This window comes from Lipophrys pholis (genome assembly GCF_963383615.2).
Source record: "Lipophrys pholis genome assembly, chromosome: 2".
NCBI classification, from domain to species: Eukaryota; Metazoa; Chordata; class Actinopteri; order Blenniiformes; family Blenniidae; genus Lipophrys; species Lipophrys pholis.
The window spans coordinates 37611045-37637330 of NC_137636.1; the positions used below are offsets into that span (position 1 = coordinate 37611045).

At 43.8% G+C, this 26286-nt stretch overlaps 1 protein-coding gene across 6 annotated transcripts in view; it reads right to left on the reverse strand.

Moving 5' to 3' along the window:
• samd4a (sterile alpha motif domain containing 4A) overlaps nucleotides 1–21680 on the reverse strand; it is an 85778-nt gene extending 64098 nt beyond the window's left edge. For 5 of the 6 annotated variants that reach the window (XM_080492854.1, XM_080492853.1, XM_080492852.1 and 2 more), the window contains exons 1-2: nucleotides 21527–21653; nucleotides 20032–20640 (exon numbers count right to left, since the gene is read on the reverse strand). In XM_080492854.1, the coding sequence (XP_080348980.1) occupies nucleotides 20032–20227 (196 nt within the window). In that variant the 5' untranslated portion in view covers nucleotides 20228–20640; nucleotides 21527–21653. Of the gene's footprint in view, nucleotides 1–20031; nucleotides 20641–21526 lie in introns of all 6 variants that reach the window. The other variant, XM_080492850.1, reaches the window with a different exon arrangement.
• Nucleotides 21681–26286: the final 4606 nt, after the last annotated feature.

Sequence of the window (26286 nt, forward strand, 5' to 3'; positions counted from 1 at the left end):
AGCAAGTATATAAAATAAAACCTAAAGCTTTGCGCTGAGTGCATTCAGACAGCTCTGGCATGGCGCTGCGTTGGATTACAGCTCCTTAAAGTCAATAATCACAAGTTAGAACAACATACTAGTTTTTAGAAAAAAACTGAACAAAACAAAAAACTTTCATTTGTTGATTTATTGAGGGGAATCAGATTCTGGGAGGAATTTTTTAGTGTCTTTCTTCTGTGACGGACGCACTTCATTACTGCGTCCATCCATATGCTGCTCCCTCTGACATCATCAGGTCGTGTGAGAAAAGAAGAGAGCTTGAAGGTTCAGGCATTCAGTTATAGTTCCTAGAATTTAATGGAACATCAGAGCTCATTGAACCTCAGTTCTGCATGTTTGATCCCCTATTAGACCGTGCAACATACTTTTATTTTCCTTGTTGCAGACCTGATGTTCCCCTCAAAGGTTAATAAACAATCAGACCGCCGATCGGCTTGTGTTGGGATTCCTGCTGCGTTGGCAGATGCTGGCTAATGCATAGCTCTTGTATAAAGTCTGCTTAAGTCACAGGTAATAGCAAATAAACCATAATTCCCAATTCTTTTTACTCAAAGTTAATAAATCTATTGTCTAGAGCAGTGGGTCACGGGGCCTCAGGGCCTCAGGAGGTCGTAAACGTGTAGTGTACCTGCATGACATGTCACATGATATCAAACGACAGACCACCGCTCCACCTCAGAAAAGCAGTCCTTTTGCCACATAAATGGACGAATCCACAGACATCTCAAGCAAGACAGCTTTACATTTACGTGAGGCATGTGTGGGACGGGGACTTTCAAGAGCAGTTTTTATGCACAACAGATCTACATACAACTACAACTGAGGACATTTTTAGTTCTGAGGACCTGTACCTGTACCTGTACCTGTACCTGTACCTGTACCTGAGCTCCCTGGACTCAAGCTGGGACGTGTGTTGGCGACACAACTGATGGAGAAGCAACTATGACAGGGAAAAACTCGGGAGTTGTGAAGAGAATAACTGGAGAAGGCTCCCAGTGCAACCTGGAACCATTGTTTTTTGCATCGGGAGGCCTTGGCATCAGAAGACACGGGACCCGTACTTCACGAGACGTTCAAAGATGTAATTCAAGTGGGGAAACTACGTCAAGCCGAGTGCAAAGAACAGCCAATGTTTTCCAAAAATCAGCCACGAGCTTGGAAGTGACCATCTACAAGTGCTGTATCATGCTGAAGGACGTCGGCTCCAGGGGACAGGTATTGTCCCGTTCTTATGAACTACGAGCTGAAATGGCTGCATTTCTCGCCCAGAACAACTCGCCTCTTCCTGACGTGTTTAATAACAAAGTGTGGCTCGCACAAGTTGCACACCTTGCTGATATGTATGGACATTGGAACACGTTGAATGCGTCTGTGCAAGGAAGAGGCACAACATACTTGAACAACGTGATAAAATTGATGCTTTCAAAAAGAAGGTCTCTCTGTGGAGAAGCCATGTTTAAACAAACCACTGGACATGTATCCCAGTGCTTGCTACGAGGGACAGCAATTGGACACGGCGGGGAAAAAGACAATTATGAACATCTGAATCAACTTTTCGAGCGGTTCAATGACTACTTCCCCGAGAAAGAGACTGAGACAGACTGGGTGCGCCACCCGTTTGGAATCAACACTGAAAGCGTCTTGTTGCCTAGCAACAAAGAATGTCAGCTTGTGGCGCTATCCTGTGACCACACGCTCAAAAAGAAATTCACAGAGGTGAGCCTTTCCCAGTTTTGGTGCAACGTTGTGATGAGAGAGTATCCTTCCGTTGCTTGTCGGGCAGTAAAACTCCTCCAGCCATGCAGCACCACCTCCCTCTGTGACTGTGGCGTCTCAGGACTCGTGCAGCTGAAGACAAAATACCTAAATAAACGGGACATTCAGCACGACCAGGAGTTGCTTTGTCAGATACTGAGACTCTTGTAAACAGCTTTCCATTAAGAACCGGCGTTATTTGTCTCAAAGCACGATGTTCTTTCTTGTTTTATGTTGTTCTGATTTGAGCACTTACTTTACAATTTATATAATGAGTTGTCACAAGAAAATCAAGTTTATGTTTTGAATAGCACTTTTAGTTAATACATTTTTAAAAAAGCTACCTGAGGCTTTTAACATGTCTGTTGTACTTGAAGTATGTTACAAGCAAAGCAATTTTATTGTTGTGAATGCCCTTTATGGATTGCTGCTTGTTTATGAGTTGTCATGCTTTATTATTTGATATCTCTATGCAGGTTTAAAGGTTTGCACTAAAACGTTTTTGTTTTTTTTAATCAATAAATTTGAGACGTTGAAAAAAAACATTTGGGTCGCGACTTGTCATTTCAAGTTGATGGCAGGTCCTGATCCCCCAGCAGTGGAGATCCACTGCTCGAGAGGCCAGCTTATCCTTCACTCTCTTTTCTTTACTTATTTAATCTATTGTTTTATCTCTTCACACATAGAGCAGTGACCACGGCCTGCCTCGATCGTCACAGGCTTTCTTTTTTTTTTATCAGACCAAATAAAAACACTTTTTAAAAAGTCGGGGATATTTAGCGGGTCTAGCTTTTTTCTAATCAGAGACGAATCAGCGACTTTGCTTTACACAAACTTCAACATATTTCAATGCATAAAGAAAGAAGAAGTTTCTCTCACAGGTTTTGAAACTTAAACATACAAACTTTATGTGGTTTGTAGTAGGGATGTCCCGATCCGATCGGTAGATATTGGATCGGGGCTGATATTGGTGATTTGTGAGTGATCGGGAATCCAGCCGATCACCCCGCCGATCTAAAGAAATTAAATACTTTTTCCCGTCAGCTGCCGTAAAGCGAGCCTCGTGTGCGACCTGTCGTAAACTGACATTAGCAGCCTGAAGCCATTCAGAGGATAAAATGTCAGCAGTCTGGAGGTATTTTAAGGTTCATAACCAAACCAGTCCAGAGGCCAGTTGTACTATTTGCTTCGTCACAGTCCCGAGAGGTGGAGCACCAGAGCTTCACCACAGTCCTGAGAGGCGGAGCACCAGAGCTTCACCACAGTCCCGAGAGGTGGAGCACCAGAGCTTCACCACAGTCCCGAGAGGTGGAGCACCAGAGCTTCACCACAGTCCCGAGAGGTGGAGCACCAGAGCTTCACCACAGTCCCGAGAGGTGGAGCAACAGAGCTTCGTTCAACACAACTAATTTGATAAGACATCTAAAAAGAAAACATGCAGTGGAGTACGCTCGGGGGCCGTCCACACCAGGAAACATGTTAACCTAAACGAGCGGTTTTTGGCTCGTTTAGCCTCTCATCCACATGAGGCGTGTTTAGGAGCCCGAAGACGGGTTTCTGGAACACGGTTCCCAGAGCGGGTAAATTCTAAAACCCCGGCTCGTGCCGTCCAACCCCCCGGGGTGTGGACGGCAAAGTCGGCAAAGACAATCATCCGTGGAAAAAAGATGACGTAATCGCCCCCCTCCTCTCCCCACCGTGGTCCTCTACGTCACCTAATAACCACAACAATCAGGGACTAGAAGCTCGGGTGGAGCTGCAGAAGCTAGAAGGAGGCGGAGCGGGGCCATAGACCTATAAAACTAGTTATATATAGTGCTTTATGTGTTTATGTGCAGGAGTCTACCTCTAAATTTCTATGTGGTCTGTCTTCTTCTGCGTTTTTGTTGTGTTTGGTGAGTCACAGTGCCCCTAAAGGCCTGGCATGTGTACTACATGCCCTGAAGCCTCGTGTTGAGCCGTGTTCATAGTGAGGTGTGGACGGAGGTTCTTTGGGAGAAGGCCAGGGAGAACAAAGATTGTTTCTTCATCGTGTGGATGTTCCCTCAGTTTACAACAACAACTAAAGAAAAAGCTTTAAAATAAAGGATTTTAAAATAAAAGATAAGTACCCACAGGGGAGCAATATGGTGAAAAAATAACCCAGAAGGTTACGCTAGTTTCAGAGTACTTTTGTCAAACAGGTTTTACCACTTTGAAGTAGAATGAAGTGTTTATAATTCACATTGAAATGTAAATGTTTAGTGACATTCAGGTCAAACCTCTCATACTGCTTTAAGGTAAACTGGAATTTAATACACAAAGAAGTTACATTGGAGCCTAAAAGCTTTTATGTTTAAGATTTATTTATTTATTTTTATTATTGTATTTGCACTTTTTTTAGGATTTATTTTCAACCCAACCAGCCAAAGACACTTTGAATCTGATTGGTTTTTACTGAATACTGTTTATGTTGTAGTTTTTGATAGTTTATATGTTTAGTCAAACTGATTCACTGGGTTTCATTAAAAAAAAATAATAATAAAATTGCCACAAAATCCAGGTGAAATTGTTTAAGTTAATATAAATAAGAGATACAAGACTGCAGAGTGTAATTGGTTTGTTGTTGTAATGACTGAATAAATTTTAAATAAGTTCTTAAGTCATTCTGAAAAGAATTTTGATTCAATAAGTGGGTTTTACAATAATTTCTAGCTAAACAAAGCTTCTGCCAATAGTGCTTTTAGCTTCAGACATCCTAGTTGCTCCAGAAATAGACTATTGAGTATATTTGCAATAGCAATGTAAGTATTGGATCAGGAAAGTATCGGTATCGGTCAATACTCAATTCTGAAAAATCGGATCTGTATCGGGGGCCAAAAAGTGTGATCGGGACGTCCCTAGTTTGTAGTTTTGCTGTGAGGCAGAGGAAGCTTCAAAAACCATTAAAAATCATCTCTGTGTCTAATCTGAAAATAAGCGTAACATCTCAGTACATGAGGAACCTTGCCAGGATGACAGATTATTCATGAGCAGGTACTGATTGTTCTTCACAGTGACACCGGGTCTTGATGAGCTTGGATTTTGAGCTTTGCGTCCTGGATGAAGTCATTTCCAGCCACCGGCGACTCAAAGACTGCTCTTGTATGGTCGTCACAGCAACCGTTGCCATGGGACTGTCGCAGTGACGGGTTCTGCTGATGTCACTCCATCTGTCGCCGCCAACGGCGTATCAAACGATTCAAAGAGAACGAGTGTGGCCGTGGCGCCTCGCTGTGTCCCGCTGTCAGCGTCCCTCCATGTGGCGATGGAGAGGACGATCAGCTGGAGGACTGGAGGCCCACAACAAGAGTTTGGCTTCAGATGCTGGACTGGACGACTAAACCGTCTCTGCCAGGAATCATTTTTCAAACAGCAAACTCTGCACATTCAGACCTCCCCAGATTCTTTCAACAACGTTACATGGACGAGAGATGCGGCCGGCAAAGACTCAAATAAAACTTTCAAGCTGCACCTGCTAGGACGTCAAAAGGTTTGACCACATCTGCCAACGACGGCTCCTTAAGACTTTCAGTTTCCTTCACTGCCTTTACTTTTTGGGTGCTACTTGACACCAGTGATGCCGGTAACAGTTAAATTAGTAACACATTACTCTCAGATTAACACTTTATTCAGAGTAATCAAACACATTATTATTTCCAAACCAGCGTTACAACTGTAGCATTACTATTGTAGTGTTACTACTAGTCTAGCATTGCTACTATTGTAGCATTACTATTGTAGCATTACTATTGTAGCATTACTATTGTTGCGTTACTACTAGTCTAGCATTGCTACTATTGTAGCGTTACTATTGTAGCATTACTATTTATTGTAGCATTACTATTGTAGCGTTACTATTGTACTGTACTATTGTAGTGTTACTACTAGTCTAGCATTGCTACTATTGTAGCGTTATTATTGTAGCATTACTATTGAAGCATTACTATTGTAGCGTTGCTATTGTAGCATTACTATTGTAGCGTTATTATTGTAGCATTACTATTGTAGCATTACTATTGTAGCGTTACTATTGTACCATTACTATTGTAGCGTTATTATTGTAGCATTACTATTGTAGCATTGCTACTGTAGCATCTCATAGAACGTTTCGTGTCTGTAAAGCCAATATTTTACTGAACAGAGCTGAGCCGCTCCTCCAACCGGGGACGGACGGACGCACGCACACATACACGACCCGCCCCCTTCTCCACTCTCAGCCAATCACAGGCCAACTCGCAGTAACGATGTGTTCGGGAAACACAAAAAAAAAATCTGAACCAACAAACTTCTTTCAATCCGATCCCGGCACAAACGTTACACTATTTTTGTAATTTTCCTGAGTAAAAAGCCCCGCCCCTTTTTGGCAAAACGAGGGGGGGGTTGTCGAAAGCTATTGAAATTAACCAAAAAAGCAACTTGTAATCTAACCTAGTCAGTTTTAAAAAGAAGTAGTCAGTAAAGTAACTAGCCCATTACGTTTTCAAGGTAACTGTGGCAAAACTGCTTGACACATCTTATTAGGTTCCAGACTCTCTATTATAACAATCAGCTTAAATCATTAACCAGACATACTATATTAACTTAAAAATACTGTTATAAGTCAGTGGTTGCTTATCAGACCAAAAGTCTAAATTTCACCTCCACATCAAGGTGAACGTCACACTTATAGCTCTTAAATTACAAGAGCGGCATCACCTTAGCATGGTCATTTAAATTAATTGCTACCAAAAGTTTCACATTTAAAGTCTGTCAAGGAAACAGGAGACAAACTGAAGCTTCATTGAGAGGAGTGGTTTTAGTGTAAAATGTTGGTCCTGAGTGTTAGTTAACGGTACCCACCGCCTACGACCATCAGACACGATACTGACCGGTTGCCTGCAGCGCACAAGTCACACTTGTGCTATTTCGTGTGCGCTGCCTCGTCTGTACAGACTTGCTGGCCTGTGCAGTCGGGACTGGGCGGCTCCCGGAGCTGAAACAGGCTCCTCACACAAGAAGTGCAGCGTCCAGCCCAGCCAGCTGCTGGAGAACCGGGCCGGGCGGAGGGTCTGGGCTATATGGGGAAACCTTACACGCCTCCATGTCTGGTCTGGACCAGACTGCTGGTTCATCTCAGAGACAGACTGGTATCCCTCACCTGTTCTCACCCCGCCAACACACACACACACACACACACACACACACACACACACACACACACACACACACACACACACACACACACACACACACACACACACACACACACACACACACACACACACACACACACTTTATTGAACCCAGTGTAGTATGGATGCCATCCTGTGGCCCCTCCCACCTGTGCAGTCTGGAGACGAGCCTTGCGGAGAGCATGTGAAGGCCTTCAGGTTTCATGTTGTTCCTAAACGACTGTTTTCATAACATCATTCATTTTGTGTGCGTTGGTTTCCAGGAGATGGTTCTTGGAATACTTTTCCTCCTTCACTGTTCAACATCGTCAAATGTCTCGTACTGCAGCCGCGTTTCCTAATTCTTCCTACATTAATGTGCAGCCTTGTGAGGCGCTGCCTCTCGAACCACCGGGGGTGTGAAAGCCTCATTCAGCACGATTGGCCAGTGAAAATCTGGAACACACCCCTTTTACTTTGAAACCCTTTTTACTCAGAACATGAAACACTTGGGGCTCAAACAGACCTCGTTTCACAGGGTATTTCATTCACTTCTTCTGGTATCCAGCATGGATCTTTTTTTATTTCCAACATGAAAAATGGATTGTGTTAAAATCGGCACGATCAGTTCAGTTTAGTTGGAACTCAATATTCCACTTGTCTTGAAGGAACCCCATCTTGTGAGGAAAATCCAGGATGCAAGTTTTTCAAAGCTGATTTGTTGGTTGTACGTTAGTTAAACTGCTCCTGTTCATTTATTCATGACGTAGCTACAGGGTTTAAATCTGTCCGAACACCTTTTAAAGGAGTGACAGAAAGCAATCTTTTAAACTGATCATCAAGGTGCCTCAAACAAAAACATTACGTTTTTGTTAACAGCTCAATCTAGCAACTACGTGACTTCAGTAACACAAACTTTAGCTGCGTTTTGGATGGTCCATGGAGAACGCAATTATTATTTTTTTAAGGCAACTTCCAAGGAGGAACTTTTCAAAAACACTCCAACTCAGACTCCGTGTAAATGGAGGAAAATTTGACTTTTATGAAGCGTTGCTGCTGCGCATGAGCACCACGACCGTAGTAAATACTCCTTCTGCACAGGGGTCATGACTCCCAGTCCATTTTCTTCTGGGACTTAGTAGTTTTATTTTGACAGTCGCCGTAATAACAATCCAACTTGGTGGTTTTATTTTGACAGTCACCATAAAAACAATCCAACTTGGTTTTATTTTGACAGTCACCGTGATAACAATCCAACTTGGTGGTTTTATTTTGACAGTCACCGTAATAACAATCCAACTTGGTGGTTTTATTTTGACAGTCACCGTAATAACGATCCAACTTGGTGGTTTTATTTTGACAGTCACCGTAATAACAATCCAACTTGGTTTTATTTTGACAGTCACCGTAATAACAATCCAACTTGGTTTTATTTTGACAGTCACCATAAAAACAATCCAACTTGGTGGTTTTATTTTGACAGTCACCGTGATAACAATCCAACTAGGTAGTTTTATTTTGACAGTCACCGTAAAAACAATCCAACTTGGTGGTTTTATTTTGACAGTCACCGTGATAACAATCCAACTTGGTAGTTTTATTTTGACAGTCACCGTAATAACAATCCAACTTGGTAGTTTTATTTTGACAGTCACCGTAATAACAATCCAACTTGGTGGTCTGTCTACTAGAATGTCTGTGTTCTCCCAGTGTTTAGAGCTCATTGTTCTCTGCTGTGTGTGTGTGTGTGTGTGTGTGTGGTTTCATTACAACACCTATCATCAGCACCAACTAGTGGCCTGGCATGCTAACTGCATCATTTTCAGTGTTTCCGCACAAGCGGTGTGTTTTCATGTGAAACGTTGTCGTGTGAACACGACCTCACTAACCAACATGCTGAACCTGCTCTCCATTGGTGTGAGTGTAACGTAAACGCAGTGACGGGATACAGCGTGAACTGCTGTGAGGCAGATGAAGTGGTGAAAATGCCCGGTGCAGGAGGAGTCCATGTTACCATCGTCGTTAGTGTCGGCATATTTGTGAGTTTGCTGAATATTTGGACTGAATGTTTTAAAGTTTCAGATTTAAAGCCAAACCAGTCAGTTTGCCTTCAGTCAATCTTTTGCCCTGTGCATTCAGGCTGAATGTATTCCATGGATACCTTGTCTTATATATCTGTCATGTCTTTATATAGTTTAGAATAAAATCCGACATGAAAGCAAAATTCCGGCATTTTTCAGTTCATAAATTAAAAGTTTTGACCCCCCCCCAAAAAATACTAGAAAAAAGTTTGTGTCATTTCCACACCGTTCATTGCTCCTGGAAGACTGGCTTCTCCAACATACTAGTGTGTGTTCAGTGTGAGGCCGGGTGTAAACACACACACACACCGCAGTAATCCAACATGCAGGGGAAAGTAAAGCTGGGATCAAAGTTAGAAAGAAGTACACAAGAGTTCAGAGAGAAACTAAAACCTCCAGGATTTATGAAGCGTTTCGTTGCATAATCCCTGCTATCAGTGACACCGTCTGCGTCTGTCGCTGATCATATCAAGAGGCTGGCGGGTGTCAGGCTTCCAGCAGCTTCTACCGGCAGCTTCTACCGGCAGCTTCTACCGGCAGCTCGGCCTGAGAGCAGAGGGTTCAGACCAGCGCCTTGTTGTCCCTCTCTCTCACACACACACACACACACCTGGAATCTAGTGAAAAAGAAAAAGCCTTTGCAGAGGAGGAGGCCGGGGGTAAAAAAGACGAGCTTTATTTCGTTTTCCCCTCTGGTCGTTCTGGCAGGTTGTCTGTCCCCATTCCTGAGGTTCAGTACGAGTTCACAGAACACACCATCAACTTCCAGAAATAAACTGTTTGCTCATGCGTGGGTGAGCTCTCTCTCTCTCTCTCTCTCTCTCTCTCTCTCTCTCTCCCTCTCTCCCTCTCTCCCTCTCTCTCCCTCTCTCTCCCTCTCTCCCTCCCTCTCTCTCTCCCTCCCTCTCTCTCCCTCTCTCGTTGACAGGATCACACAGCCAGTACCGTGTCAGTTCTCAACTTTTCCTGAATTCCAGAATAACTTTCCAGGAAGTGTGGCACACATCCACCGGATCAGGCAGGGAATCGGCTGAATGGCATTCGGCTGTAACTGGCACCCGTATTCCTGAGTCTTCATCTTTTCCCTATTTTGCCCCACCCATCCCTCCTCCTCCTCCTCCTCCTCCATACCACGGTGCACTCAGGAGACCTTCGCTCCACTGAGGGTGGAATCACTTTTCCTTTTCCACCGTGTCTTTTTCCCCCTGCGCTGGAAAAGCCCCTGTTCGCCGAGCGCCCGACTCCACCGCGCTCCAACGTGCCCACATTCCTAGACAGTCTCCCCAACACAGGAACCGTTCACCGCCTCGGCTAGGAATGCCGGTTTCCAGTCCAGGTTTTCATCAGACCTAGTTTAGGCACAGAGTGCAACAGGAATTCACTGAGTAATACTCGCCATTATACAACACAGACTTTCCCTCCATGTCAGTCATCCTCCAAACCTTCTCAACTGGCAATATTAGATGGAGAACTAGTGCTGGAAGCATGAATGAAAAGTATATATAAGTCCTTTTATTTTTTTAACACTGTAGGTCAGATTCCTTTATTCTGAAATATAGTCACTTCCCCTATAAATCAGACACGATGTGGTACACCACTCAGGTGTGAAGAAAAGTGTTTTACCAGGTTGATCATTTGGTCAAAGTGTTGGTGTGACCTTGAGGTTCTCCTGACACATCTCAGTATGCAGTTGGGGTCATTTTTGAATTCTTAACTCACCATCTGATCCAACAAGCGTGTCTCTGGATTACAGGAGGATCCCACATAGCCTGAGGGAGAACATGCAAACTCCACAGAAAAGCCCACAATTTAAAAAACCCAAAAAAAGTCTTCTCGCTGTGAAGCCAAAGGGCTAAACTGTATAAAAACACTTTTAAGGGGGAAAAAAGGGCAGTTTGAGACAGTGGTGCAGATTCTGGGCCTCAAAGCTGCATTGCCTAGTAACCGTGGTTTAATCTGCATAATACTGTGAAGAATTAAAAACTCCCTAAACTCTTTTTTTACTTTTGTTTGAGATGTTTGAGATATGTCACATTGCACCACGGTTATGACATACATGACCAATTATTGGTAAGTCATTCAGAAAGGGAATACTGGCACTACAGATTTTGTTCCTCTTTTCCTTGAATCATGTTTGTTCAGCTGCGTTTTGTGCAACCGAGCGCCAGGAGCTAAATATGGACGACAGCAATAACCTCACAAAGTGTTCCATTTACTTTGCGCCATGAATTGGGGGGTTGTCGACATCATGGGTCTTTGAATTCAACCTCACGAAGGGAAGGATCCCGAATTGGGAAACAGCATATGTGTCATATTTGTCGTTTGTACAAGCCGTGTCTTTTGTTATTCTTTTCTCCCTTAATGCATTCAGGCAGCAGAGACAGGAAAAAAATTAAAGAACCTATAGGATTTTCCACATGGAACTTCATAATTGTAATTTAAAGGGTCATATTATGGAAAATTCACTTCCTAAAGATTTTCCATCAGTACTTATCGTCCCCATACCTGGACTGACGTCCCAGAAGTGAAGACAGTCTGTCCTCTGTCTCCCTGGCTTGTTTCAGGTTTTAAAAAGTGTGTTGCTCCAAGCAGCCAATCAGAAATCAAACCCTATATAGTGTCATCGGGGGTTTAGCCAATCCCAATCAAGGTAGGCCCTCCCTTTGACTCATTCCACAGTTAGGCAGCTCTGCTCTGGCAGATGGCACCACGACAAACAACGATAAACAAACATGGCGGCCGTGTAGTGGTACGACTCGCGGTCAGTATTCTAGTTTTATGGTCCAGATCAGTAGTTTAATAGTTGAGACTCTCCCTGATATCATCCGATGAGTCATCAGTCCATACGGATGTCAGGTTCTCTCCATTTTCTTCACCTTTATAGTGTTTTGTTCTCTGAACACGTCTGTGTAGTTTCATTACAAAATCAAGCAACAGCGCCCTCCAGTGGCCCGGCAGACTAACTACATCGTTGTCTCTGTGTCCGCTGCTGCAGTGGAAACGCACTCCTCTTGTTTTAGCGGATTAGGTGTTGTCACGTGAAATGTTGTCGTGTAAACAGGGCCTTAATCTGGGTTCTGTTTGCATGTTTAGGAATGGGTTAATCCCAACGTTTCTGGACCAACGAGACCATGTGGAAGTTTTGAAAACCTGGATAGTATGGCTCCTTAAATAAATCCTCTCCTACAAGTTCAACCATCTACTCAATACCTCAAACCCTCCTGACGTCCTTCCAGCCTAAACAGCCCAGCAGGCCAGGTCAGCCCTACGCCACATGAAAATGGAGCTCGTCATTTTGAACACCAGGCCCACTGTCCCGGCGCGACTCCGCCCCCTTAGACTGAACTGAACGTCGTGTGTGCACATGTCATCCTTCAGATGGCGCTCTACTCACTGTTCCAGTCTTCACAACTTAATCCAATATTGTCCCTCAGGAGGTCGCCTCAAAAGAAGTTTTGTTCTCCTTGTGAGGGAGGAAGAAACAGGAAGCTACATCAGTTAGTCGTCACATGAAAAATGTAGCAGGCGCAGTGGCGTTTCTAGATGTAAACACTTGGCGGGGCAAGATTTTATTTTGGGTCTCGTGACTTCACTGAATTCCAAGTAAAGTGGGTGCACAACCTTTTAGTCGCAACATTTTAACAACGACATAGGCGTTGATTCCGAAAAAATGTTGAGCCTTGGAAATAACTGATCAAAAAAAAGAAATTTCAATAAAAAATAAATAATAATCAATGATGGGGTTAAAAACCAGGTCATAATGTTTCAAAGACAGCGGCTTAACCACTCAACCACCAGTAAAGCTTCAAATTAGTGAGATTCTTAAAAAGTGTTCCTCACCGCGTCAACTACTTACTTTCATTTTCGCTGCTAAACTGAGTTTCAAACTCGTACTCGTAAATAATCGACCTAACTAATTTTAATTCTTAACTATTTGTTAGCTTCAGCTGCTAACAAGCTGGTATTTGTTCGACTTGCTCCGGTTCTGTGAAGCAGAGCCTCAATCAGCACCAGCCAATCAGCCAATGACGTTGTTAGTGGGCGGGGCTTCAGGCTTCAAGACCACGAAGCTTCAAAATCACCTGAAGAGAATGAACGGAGCCACAGCCTGAGCATGAACCCTTACAGCTAACTGCATGCAATACACACTGCATGGTGAGAGAGGGGCGAGCTACACTAATGCAATACACACTGCATGGTGAGAGAGGGGCGAGCTACACTAATGCAATACACACTGCATGGTGAGAGAGGGGCGAGCTACACTAATGCAATACACACTGCATGGTGAGAGAGGGGCGAGCTACACTAATTTCTTTACTTTCATAAAAACGACCCGAATCATCACCAACATGTTGACCTGACATGGAGCCGCAATCACTTCTTTCTTGTTAGTCTCATAGTGCAACCAGAACCAGAACCAGAACCAGGCCGGGAGGTAGAAGCAGGATGTGGAAGAGAACATTCGTTCCTGGTTAAATGTTCAACCATGATTCAGCAAGAAAGAAAACGCAAGTTCTTAAATCATTGAATCGATAAATTGTTTCCACTGATATAACATTTTTACCACTTCAGACATTTCAACCCACTTAACAGGATTGGTTCATTCAGCCAGTCACGTGTTCATTCAGCCAGTCACGTGTTCATTCAGCCAGTCACGTGTTCATTCAGCCAGTCACGTGTTCATTCACAATCATACTTGGGCTTTAGCGTCTTGAACAGACACTCGAACGGTTCTGCCAGCAAAATCAAATACTGAAGAGTTTTGTAAAAGTTGCGTTTGTTAGGGCAATCAGAAGCTTGTGATTTTAATAGATCATCATGTGTTTGGAATTGTGAACATTAACAGTTCTACAGAGGGTATATGATTAGTTTTCAGCCATTCAAAGAGAGAAATTACTGGTAATCACATCGCTTGAAAAACCTAAAATCATGACAACGTACAGTGATTGGCTGAGGTTGGCGTAATGCACTGCTTCATGTGATTCGGAGAAATAGTGATCCCATTGACGAGGGCTGGATCAGAAGTCACAAGAAAAAGTCACTTCACTTTCTGAGTCCAAACACAAGGCCGCCTCAGAGCCGTGCCGAGAAGTAGGTCACTGAGGATTCCATTCATTTGTACGCTGCTTTCCAAATAGTTGCGCTTTTCCACTCAGCCCAAGACTTCCAGCTGTAAATTAACCCTTTCCCCGCTGGCAGGTCTCCTCTGTGTCTCAGAGTCAGATTACACTGCCCTCAATAACCATTCAGCTTCTTTATCCGTCTGACTCTCTTTGGAATGATTAACAGTATGAAGCAGATATTTGATGGTCTTCTTGTGTTAAGAAAACTTTTCAGTTCAGTCCATCCAGGTCTTTTAAAAAAAAGCACACGGATACAGCTGAAGCAGAATATTTTACGCAGGTCCGTCAGAAACGTGCCATGAAAGATCAACGTCATCTGCATTCACATAAACGTCTATATTTGATGCAACATCTTTCGGCTTAACTACAAAATACAGGTCCAGCATAATAAACATGGACGCTTAACCAAATAACTACAATTACAAAGTCAGACAGCAAAATGAAACGACTTCCTGTCTCCTCTTCAAATAAAAAGTCCTCATTACACATTGTTTCGTATTTACACATGTGCAATGGAGCCATAAAAACTGTTTTCACCTCATCTTGTTTAGGCTTTAGAGCCTCTGCAATACCAATTAACTGGACATGATGGTGACGGTGCTCCAAATTAAAAAAAACATTGCTGGCCTAATAAATCGCTCAACTGACATATCAGCCTTGCAGTGCATACAAGTACTCAAACAAGCCACCGCAGCATTCCAGAAGGATCACCTAACCAGACCACCTTTTTTCTAAACCAGCATGTGTTCTGATCTGAAGTCTACAGCTTCCAAGAGCACCAATGATTCCATCTTACGTTGCTGAGTCAGCAATTAAAAAACAACCGCAAGCCGACAGAGGTGGGAGAAAATGTGATTTAACAGGTCACTCTTGAAATTGACGACAGGAATAAACAAAACGAAACAAAACAAAAATTTAATTAAAATAACTCTACTAAACACACATTCCTTCACCTATGCTTTGTTGCTCATGTATGAATGAGCATGAATGAACTAAAATATCATGAAGGTCTGTTTGTATTGACTCTCACATGAGAGTGTCGTCTTAAGAAAAGCAGTTAAAGTATGTCTCCGTTCTTTCTCCCTTGCTTCCCCGTAGGGATGGGGCCGATCCGATCCTGGATCGTATCGGGTTCCGATATCAACATAATTCACGGATCCGAAGTTCCCGATCCAACCTGCAGAGATTTCTGGTCCATGATCCTCGTCTGCTTCACTGTTACTGAAATGACTCCACAGTGTTTCCCTGTTGCTGCTCTGCTCGCTGGCTGCAAACTGTGGACTGGATTTCCTGAAGGGAGGCGGGTCTCAATGAGACCAGGAGGAATGAGTCAGGAAATCCATTCCACAGTTTGCAGCCAGCGAGCAGGCTAGGGAAGTAGCACTGTGCTATCCAACTTTTCATGGCAACATGTTGCTGTTTGGAGGGATTTTACACTGAAAACACCACAAAGCAACACAGCAACGTGGATGTTAGCAAAGCAACGTAGCAACGTGGATGTTAGCAAAGCCGTAGCACAGCGAGGCGGCGCTCTGCAGCCAGACGTCAGCGTTTTCAAACTCCAGCTCTCCGAGGAGAACAGCACTGACATCAAAACCATGAAGGCGATTCACACCTCCGTGAAGCTGCGTCCTACTCCACGCTAAACTCCCTGAAAATAGTCCCAATGGTTGGAGCTGCGTTAGAGCTGGAAACATTGTGTTGCTGCTGCCTTGCTCAAGAGTTTCCTCAGGGATTAATAAAGTCATTCTGAGCTTTTAAAGGTAGAACTAGTTTATTATGAGATGATGACGTCACATAGACCCCCACATTGTCCACATGGAACAAAAATACTTTGTACTGCTTCCTTTTCTGTCCTGACACTAACCTCAAGTTGTCTTTTGAGAGAATACATGTATACATTAGTACATTTCATACTTTACTTTACTGTAGAGAGAAGTTTATTACAGCCTCATATAAAATCAACAATAATGATAATAATATTAAAGCAAACGGGATCGGAAGTGAAAAAAATGTGAATCAGTGCTTCCCTACTTCCCCGTATCGCCAGCCAGCTTTGATCTGACCGTCTGAACAAGTCAGAGTTTGGATATAAAGCCTGTAAATGTCACATATGAATTCCCTTTGATGTTTCCAGTTTTAACTCACAACAGTAAGAAAACAGCCCGCGTTAACTGGAGCAACTGCCTAAAGCCCGATGGAAACTCCGGAGAACGTGTGGGCGTCACTGCCGGGCAGGGCCGCAGTGTCGCCCCGGCGGCAGCGAGCTGATGCGTCACTGCATGCAGCTGTTGCCATAGGTACGCAGAGACGCTCGCTCCCCATCGCAGCGGCTCTTCATTTCTATTTTTCATGAGCCCAGTCCGTTGCCAGGGATTTTGTTTCCATGGCCACGCTGCAGTCTGATGCAACAAAACCCAGCCAGAAGTCCCCCCGGATGCCTTGGCACCACACCAGCCCAGGGAACGCCACGGCCAGCAGGCCGACCGAGTGAGTGAGCGACATCTCGGACAGAGCCCTGGTGCCAGCTGAGCTGACGCTGCACATGAGCCCGACCTCGCTCAGCCCTAATCAGCTGGACGGCTGCAGGTCAGAGCAACACGGTTCTGACCCGTCAGCTATTTATCCCTCATCATGAGCTTCAAGAAGTGTGGAGAGGAATGCTTATAAGACCAGGAGTGACTGTTGTGGGATCCAGTCAGTTTATGCACAGTAATCTATCTATACGGATTATTCATAACATAATGACCTATTAGTGTCTGAGGCCCCAGCCCACACCAGATCTTTTTTCTCCCCGTTGTTCTGAGTTTTCTCCCCCATCCACACCGCACCATAGAAATGACTGAAAACGATGTAGTACATATGGCAGGCCTACAGGGGGCCTGGCATAGGTTTTCCACACAAGCAAAAACAATTCTTTTTCTCCCCGTCGTGGTAAAAAAATATTCCAACCATGCATCACTATAACCACGACTCAAAACGATAGTACACATGCCAGGCCTATAGGGGGAGCTGTGACTCTGCCACAGAAATACACCAAAAACAGAAAGACACAGAGCATGAAAAAATTCTTGTAATCAAAAACATCAACATGTGGCCTTATTAACACGACCAGCATCACTAGTGTCTGCAGCTCCACCTGGAGCAGGTCATACGCCATGTTGTTGCAGAGATGGAGGCGAGGTAATAGATTTGTGGAGAGACTTGTGGAGGTGAGCTGTGGTATCTGGCACCAAGACGTTGAAGTCCTGCGGTGAGGCGGGATTTCTACCGGACCATAAACAAACTTTCTTTCCTTAAACCGCTGGAAATCGAGAACTTCCCTAAAGAGTCCCGGAGATGCTCTGACGCAGTGGACTCTGAAAGTAAAAGTCACTCAAAGCCAATTTTCCCTTCTAGTTCATCCGCATCAGACCTGTGCTGTGACCTTTAGAACCTTTAGAACCTCCTTCAGCCTAGGAACCACTGATGTGTCCTTAAGAACCTCCTTTAGCCTAGGAACCACTGATGTTTTGTTTAGAACCTCTTTCACCCTAGGAACCACTGATGCTTCCTTTAGAACCTCCTTTAGCCTAGGAACCACTGATGCTTCCTTTAGAACCTCCTTTAGCCTAGGAACCACTGATGCGACAACATTTAAAGGAACCCACTCATCGGAGCTTCAGGGAAACTCAGGATGACTGAAAAAGGAGCAGATCATGTAAGTTACCAAAGCAATAATCTGCCTAGAACAACTTGAAATCATCTAGAACCCAGATCCCAACTAGGAATGTTCTGGATGATGTAGAACCAACACAGTAAAGTCCAGTTTCTGTGCAGCCTCTTCTCACTCTGATTGGTTCTTTATTCACCTGCAGCCGTTTCCCTTTAGTTCCTCTTTTCCTTTGATTTACATTCAAACCTGAGATATTTGACTTTATATCAGAGGTTAGAACCTCAGAGGAACGTGAGAGGAACCACCTTTATACTACTTTATACATTTCTACTTGTTTCACCACGACAGACGTCACTAACCTTCACCGCCGTCACATTATTATTACGCCACCTAGTGGAAGTTTGGTCTGACTGTCACAACAACATGATCGCCTTTCCTAACTCCTTTAGGAAGTCTCCTAGCACCTTTCACTAACTCCTTTAGGAAGCTTCCTAACACCTTCCACTAACTCCTTTAGGAAGCCTCCTAACACCTTTCCTTAACTCCTTTAGGAAGTCTCCTGACACCTTTCCTTAACTCCTTTAGGAAGCCTCCTAACACCTTTCCTTAACTCCTTTAGGAAGCTTCCTAACACCTTCCACTAACTCCTTTAGGAAGCCTCCTAACACCTTTCCTTAACTCCTTTAGGAAGTCTCCTGACACCTTTCCTTAACTCCTTTAGGAAGCCTCCTAACACCTTTCATTAACTCCTTTAGGAAGCTTCCTAACACCTTTCACTAACTCCTTTAGGAAGCCTCCTAACACCTTTCCTTAACTCCTTTAGGAAGCCTCCTAACACCTTTCCTTAACTCCTTTAGGAAGCTTCCTAACACCTTTCACTAACTCCTTTAGGAAGCCTCCTAACACCTTTCCTTAACTCCTTTAGGAAGTCTCCTGACACCTTTCCTTAACTCCTTTAGGAAGCCTCCTAACACCTTTCATTAACTCCTTTAGGAAGCCTCCTAACACCTTTCCTTAACTCCTTTAAGACGTCTCCTAACACCTTTCCTTAACTCCTTTAGGAAGCCTCCTGACACCTTTCCTTAACTCCTTTAGGAAGCCTCCTAACACCTTTCCTTAACTCCTTTAGGACGCATCCTAACACCTTTCCTTAACTCCTTTAGGAAGCCTCCTAACACCTTTCATTAACACCTTTAGGAAGCCTCCTAACACCTTTCCTTAACTCCTTTAGGAAGCCTCCTAACACCTTTCACTAACTCCTTTAGGAAGCCTATTAACACCTTTCATTAACTCCTTTAGGAAGCCTCCTAACACCTTTCCTTAACTCCTTTAGGAAGCCTCCTAACTCCTTTCCTTAACTCCTTTAGGAAGCCTCCTAACACCTTTCACTAACTCCTTTAGGAAGCCTCCTAACACCTTTCACTAACTCCTTTAGGAAGCCTCCTAACACCTTTCCTTAACTCCTTTAGGAAGCCTCCTAACTCCTTTCCTTGACTCCTTTAGGAAGCCTCCTAACACCTTTCCTTGACTCCTTTAGGAAGCCTCCTAACTCCTTTCCTTAACTCCTTTAGGAAGTCTCCTTCGGCGGACAGCAGGGCTGGGCAAAAAATCGAATTGAATTTGTAACTAAAAAACTTTTTTTATTTTGCAAACTAAGATTTTTTCTCTGCACAGTTCTTCGGTATATCTCCCGTTCCGTTCTCCCAGTCCTGTTCTTGTGGGTTCCCGTAGTTGCTTTTGCACTTAAACCCGGTTAAAGCTTGAATTTGTTGAATGACGGAGCCTCGTTTACTTTTTCTTTGGGGATTGTTTATATACATTTTAGCTCCGAGGACAATCACAACAATATATATTGACAATATATCCGATGTCTGCTGTCATTTTTAAGTTCATTGAGGAAAACAGAATTAAAAATCGAATTGAAACTCGAATTTTTCTTGAGAACCTTTTTGTTTTGTTTTGTTAGGCCAAACCGCCCAGCCAGCCCGAGAGAACAGGAAAGGAGATAAGCGGGACCGTGAGGAAGCACCCAGAGTCTCGGTCTATTCATGTAAAACAGTATTGAGAGAATGACGTGTTTTCCTCTACGCCAGTCGTTCTTTCCAGCCACGACAAAGAGACAGGAACAACCGGATCAGTACCTCCAGGCCGTCAGAGCCTGTGAACCTCCACCGTGTGTCAGTAGCAGCAGCAGGCCGTCCTACCTGGGTTGTTGGCCTCCCCCTCCAGCGCCTGCAGCTCCGTGCACTCGGCCAGGGAGTGCTCCAGGCACAGCTGCAGGAAGCGGGCCTGGGTCCGGCTCACCCTCTTCAGCAGCGACAGTAGAGCCACCGTCTGCTCGCACTCGTTCCATCCCTTGAACCAGCTGGCCAGCACGCCCACCTGATCACGGAACATCATGATCCGCCAGGCGGGGCCGAGGCAGACCGGCGGCGGCGGCGAGCGCCGGGCTGACGGGGACCGACTGACTCGGTGGCTGTCGGGTGAAATCAGTGGACTGCGGTGATCTGTGAAGTTCAGCCGAAGTGACGCAGCATCATTCGTAGCTGTGTGGTGATTGGCTGAGGCGGCAGGGCAGTGGTCAGGCTGGGTGTATTCCTGCTGGAGGGGTTTCCACACTGCCTCCCCCGGTTCGATAATCCCCGTCGGTATAATGAGGTTCTTCTTTCTTCCAGCGAGGCACCAAGTGATACGAGCTACTGTGTCGTCGCCCTCCCAGGGATTGATATATGATGAGTCAGCTCTTTCTCTGCAAGCATGCAGTGTCACTTCAGCTTCAGCGGCATTTTTTCTTCAGGGAATCCCTCTCAGGCCTGCAGGAGGATGTCAGACGTTAGAGGAGGGTACAGGGGGGGGGGGGGGGGGGGGGGGGGGGGGGGGGACGAACAGACAACATCTCATGTGTAAAGACTGACAGTAGAGAGGAAAGCCTCGGAGTCTCTGCAGGATGTGATCTGCTGCAATGGGCCACTTTTCACCCCCCCCCCCCCCCCCCCCCCCCCCCCTTAATATACAAAGATCACAATCATAAAACTCACACTTGCACTTACAGGTCGCCTGGTCGCCTCTGAGCACGGGCTTGTGGCATTTCACCACCGAGACAGAAATAAAGAATTTTCCTTTCTGGTATCCACCCATTCCTAAAAATACAGCTGCCGGTGCGTCTGGCGCTGCATCCCGGAATTTTCCAGAGAGACGCCGGTTACAGACTCCGGCTGCTCGGCAGCAGACACTTAATGTTACCGGCAGGCCGCTGGACGTCCGCCTCCAGCCGGGGACCGGCCGAGAGGGGCGACCTCCAGCCGGGGGGAGCGGCAGCAGCAGGAGTCTCCGGGTGCGGGGGGTGACTGAGCCTTCACCACCGTCTAAAACGGTCACTGTGCTTCATCAGCACGCCGCCGGTCGCCGCCGGTCACCGCCGGTAGTGTGAGAAAAAGAAAGGGAACAAATAGAACCGCGTTTCTCGGCCCCTTCCTTCTCTAACTTTCCCACCGGGAAACCGGCGGAGCGGGACGCGGTTGGCGGGACGGCACCGACACCGAAAGATAAAAATCTTAAATAAATAAATAACTCAATCTGAATCGCGGGTAAATGAAAAGGGTCTGAAGAGCAATGAGTGTGTGAGGGAATTGGATTGTGTAGAAAGGCTCTGAAGTTGAGTGTTAATGTGTGAATATCGGGGGAAGAGTTGGTTCCTACCTGTCGGCGCGGTTCTCCTCGCCGGGCTCGGCTCGGCTCGGCTCGGCTCCGGTCGGGCGGCGGGTCGGCGGCGCCCCTTCACTCCGGGTCGGAGGGATTTGCCATCTTGACTAACTTTTCGTGTGTCTCTCCCAGCAGACCGCTCCTCGGCTCTAAAACACAGCCGTCAAGTCGGACGTGACACGTCTGGCCACTTCCGGCGGCGGCTTTCGCAATAAAAGTTAAAGGCTCCACACAGCGCGGCGTTTTAGGAGTCAGAAAATGTTTTGTTGGTTTAATTTTAAACGGGTTCCTACGGAAGCGTATTGCATTCATATGAAAAAAAAAAATCAACACTGGTTTTCTCAATTATTGACAGTTATCTCATAATTATGAGAAAAAATTCATAAAAAAAAAAATCGGTTCTGTTTTTCTGAATTTAAAGGGACAGTGGTGTGTGTTGTTCCAAGTAGAAGCTCTGCTGGACCGTTGTATTCATTGTGACGTGTGGATGTAATGTTTTCTTTACCGTGACAGGATGACACGATTGTTTTTGCTCGTGTGGACAGGGAACTGAGTTAATCTACATTTAATTCACTTATGTCACAAGACTATTCAGTTAAAGCGCAGGTAATAAAAGTATACTTTTCTTAAAAACACTTTTTTTTTTTTTAAACAATTTAAAGTATTTAAAAGTGAATAACAAATGGTGACACGTCAGGCAAAACAAAAAGATGAACCTGTCAAAAAGACAAAAAAAGAGTGTCACATGGAATGTGGCTTCATTGAAGTGATGGTCAAAATTACAACTGAATCCATCTTTTGTGGTGAAAAACTGGTGAATGAAAGTTTGAAAATGTTCAAGCTGAAAGGGCACCAGATCAAAAAAACACCCTGAAACTGAGTATCTCCGAGTGTCTCTTGATATTGTTACTGTTTACTTGAACATACAAAATGTTTTTGTACTTTTTATTGAAGAGACTGAGGCAGAGGGGACAAATCACACATCTGAGCAGCAGAATGATCCTGTTTTGTGCCCTCGTGCTGAGTCCAGCTGCCACAGATAGTACTCTTGAATACTTGGGCTACTGACGGCAAATAAAATGTTAATTTGTTCACTCTGTGTATTTGTTTCTTTGTGTTACTGTTGTTGGTCGAGTTCAATCTTTCGCTTTGTAAAGAAAATGTATATGACGTCTTCATCTTTATGTCCTTTGGTCACTTTGCTCTTTTTCAATGCAGTTATCAAGTTATAAACAAATATATTCACTCGCTGATTCAGACTGACGTGCACTTTAATGTGAAGGCAGGACCGAGTGTCTTCCGGGGCGCGTGTCGGCCCCCTTGACGTCGCGCGGCTCGTTTCCACATGCTAATCATTACCAGCGTAGCATTACGTCAGAGGCTTGGCAGCGCGAGGAAACACCAAAATAGAGAGGGACCGTGTGTGTGTGTGTGTGTGTGTGTGTGTGTGTGTGTGTGTGTGTGTGTGTGTGTGTGTGTGTGTGTGTGTGTGTGTGTGTGTGTGTGTGTGTGTGTGTGTGTGTGTGTGTGTGTGTGTGTAGGGGGTTGAGCAGCGTCGAAACTGCAAGAAAATGTAAGAAAAAAAAACTTCTTCAAAGTTAATAAAAGTTCAAAGTGAAATGAAACTGAATGTTTGAACAGAGAAAAACTGTTGGAGGAGGAGACTGAGCTAAACTTTTAAAAAGTTCTTGTAAAACTTCTACTGACAATTGAACTTCAAAGCTTTAAAAAGGATTCTGATTGTGTACTCTTAGATACTTTACTTACATTTGTTTCTCCTTTGTATTCCACTACGTCCCAATAGAAAACAAACATTTTACTGTTACTGCTCTGAATCAACTTTCCTCTGGTAAATAGAATAGAATAGAAGAGAAGAGAAGAGAAGAGACGAGACGAGAAGAGAAGAGAAGAGAATAGAATAGACTTTATCCATTGATGAGCGCCCCAGGTCACCACTGTTGAATGTAGGAACAGATGTATAATGAAATAAGTTGTGCATAAGGAAGGAGGCATGAGAAAAGTACAAAATGAGGTTATAATCGATTCTAAACGCCCCAGAAATACACGAAAAACTCAATTACAAAACAATCATTTCAAAATATCAAGTATAAGGAATTCCCATTGTTCACAGACCAACATTGTGTAAATGTAGAGCTGCAGCACTCCTTACAATACTCTTTTCCAGTTACCTTTCATTAAAACAGACATAATTTAAGGACTGGATTTCTCTGATCTTATTTCTCGATAATGAGATAGAATGTTATCGTGGAAAACATTTAAATTACACGTGACTATGTGTATCTATGAGCCAGCAGTCTGAAGCATTACTGTAATACTTTAAAATCTAAACAACACTCGCTTCAAGTGTTCTGACCTCACGGTTCCTTTAGAGTACTTGGATGACTTTCATTTAGCACCACCCTGTGGAAAACAGGAGACATTACATCCATGTAATTATATATTGTGGTATTTGATCATGAGTAAGATCACATTTCATTTCTATTTTTAATTGAAAAGTTTTAACATCATAGTTAAATCAGCCAGGATGAAAAGCAGCTGTTTGTTCCAGCCTCTTTAAATCATGTGATTTCAGATGGACTCTGTTTAAGGAACTTATTTATTTAGACACTTGATATCGAACAATTCCATCTCAGGGTAGTTCAAGATAATGTAACATTTCTTAAAACTCACATTCTGGAGTTCCAACACACTCTAGTCTGGGACTTTAACAAGCTCCAGAACTTTGACCCAGTCTGGGGGTTTGACAAATTCTAAATGTCTGACACAATGTAGAACCATCTCAAGTTGTAGAACACTCACGCATGCAAACAACCTCTCGTTCTAGAACTGTGACACCCTGAATGTTCCTCTTCTGTTCTGGAAACCACTTCACATTGTATCACTTCCTCACATTCCAGCACATGGACAGAATGTGGAGCTGTTTTCAGAACTCTCGATACATTCTAGAACTCTACATACATTCTAGAACTCCCAATACATTGTAGAACTCTCAATACATCCTAGAACTCTACATCCATTCTAGAACTCCCAATACGTTGCAGAAACATTTTTAGAACTATTGATACTTGAGATTGAGAGTCTCATGCTCTACCTACTGAGCTGGCCGGTGCTTCCACCTATACCACCTATAATCTTATCCATGTCCCACTGAACCTTTAAGCTTCTTTAATTCCTGTGGTTACAGGTAACACAGGTAAAATTGTTAAAGAGAAACAAAAAGCTTAATAGAGATAATAATTTGAATACTATAACACGTCATCCAAAGAGTCTACCAGTGTCTGTAGTAAAGTCTTTAAAATGAGCTCTTGTTATTAGGGTTAGGGTTGGGGTTATATTATTGTGACACATCACTTGGACTTTCTATTTCTTCGTGAAACGTGGTTAAATGATGGTAACAGTAATACTATTCTCACTGAAAGTACACCACAAGACTTTGTTTATTTCAATAAGTGTCGTACTTGCAGGAAAGGTGGTGGAGTTGCTGCCATCTTTATTTTAATATTTCAGTATTTCAAAGAAATAATGTTTGGTGATTTTTATCTCCTTTGAATATATGTCGTTCTTACTGAATGGGGATTCAAGAGTTCTGCTTTCAGTCGTTTTTAGACCCCCAAAATATTCTGGAAAATTCATGGATGTTTGCTGAACTGCTGTCAGTTGTACGCACCGACCACAACTTTTAGTTTTTTTTGTTCTTTTTCACAACTTTTTTTACTGAGTTTTCAAACAAGCAGATGTATGTTCAATAGGATCTTAAACAAAAGTGTTGGGGTTTATGGTTGGTTATTAGCATTAAATTACTGTAAGTAATAGATTACTGAAAGTAATAAATCACTGGAAGTAATTTAGGAAAAATTGAAATTATTAATGGAAGTAAACGGTCATTTACTCATTAACAACTCCTAAAGTAATTGAGTAATTACTTAAAAGTTAATAAATTATCAAAAAAAATGTATTAATGAAAAATTATTAATTTGCATAAAGTTGTTATTTCTTTATTAATAATAAATCGGGGCACCACCAGATAAACTGGAAATAGCTAATTACCAAAATATCAGTCTAATTTGTAAAAAGGTTTATTTAAGTTAGTTAATATTTCTGTGTAAAATATAACAATCTTAAATAAAAGGGAAGGTGTGAGATCCGAGCACAGACTGTTACAAACCAGTGAATTGTCAACAATAAATACACAATAATCACCAAGAAGCGTTCAATTCAGCTGACAGGCGTTTTTTATTAACAAGAATGTATTAATTCATAAATAAATCCTAAATCATCTCATAAATCAACAGATTCAAGTAGCAAACGTCATCGAACACGGAGATCTAATCTATACAACAGCAAACACTATGTACAGTGTGTGTGTGTGTGTGTGTGTGTGTGTGTGTGTGTGTGTGTGTGTGTGTGTGTGTGTGTGTGTGGGTGTGTGGTCTGCAGTGATGAGTGGAATGGGTGTAATGACCCCGAATATCCACCAGGTGGAGGCAGACATTGGCGGGTCAATGTGAGTGGGTGTAGCGACCTGGAACGAACGGCAGAGGGAGGCACGCGTCGGGTTCAGTTTGGTGACTGTGACAACTACTAGGGGCATGCGGCGGGACGCAGAGGGAGAGTGCAATGACTTGATGCGTCCACCAGGTGGACATCAAGAGGGATTGCGATGACCCACACAACCACTAGAGGCGTTTGACTCGCTCTTTCTGGGGGACGCGGCGGTTGCTTAGCAGCCAGATAAA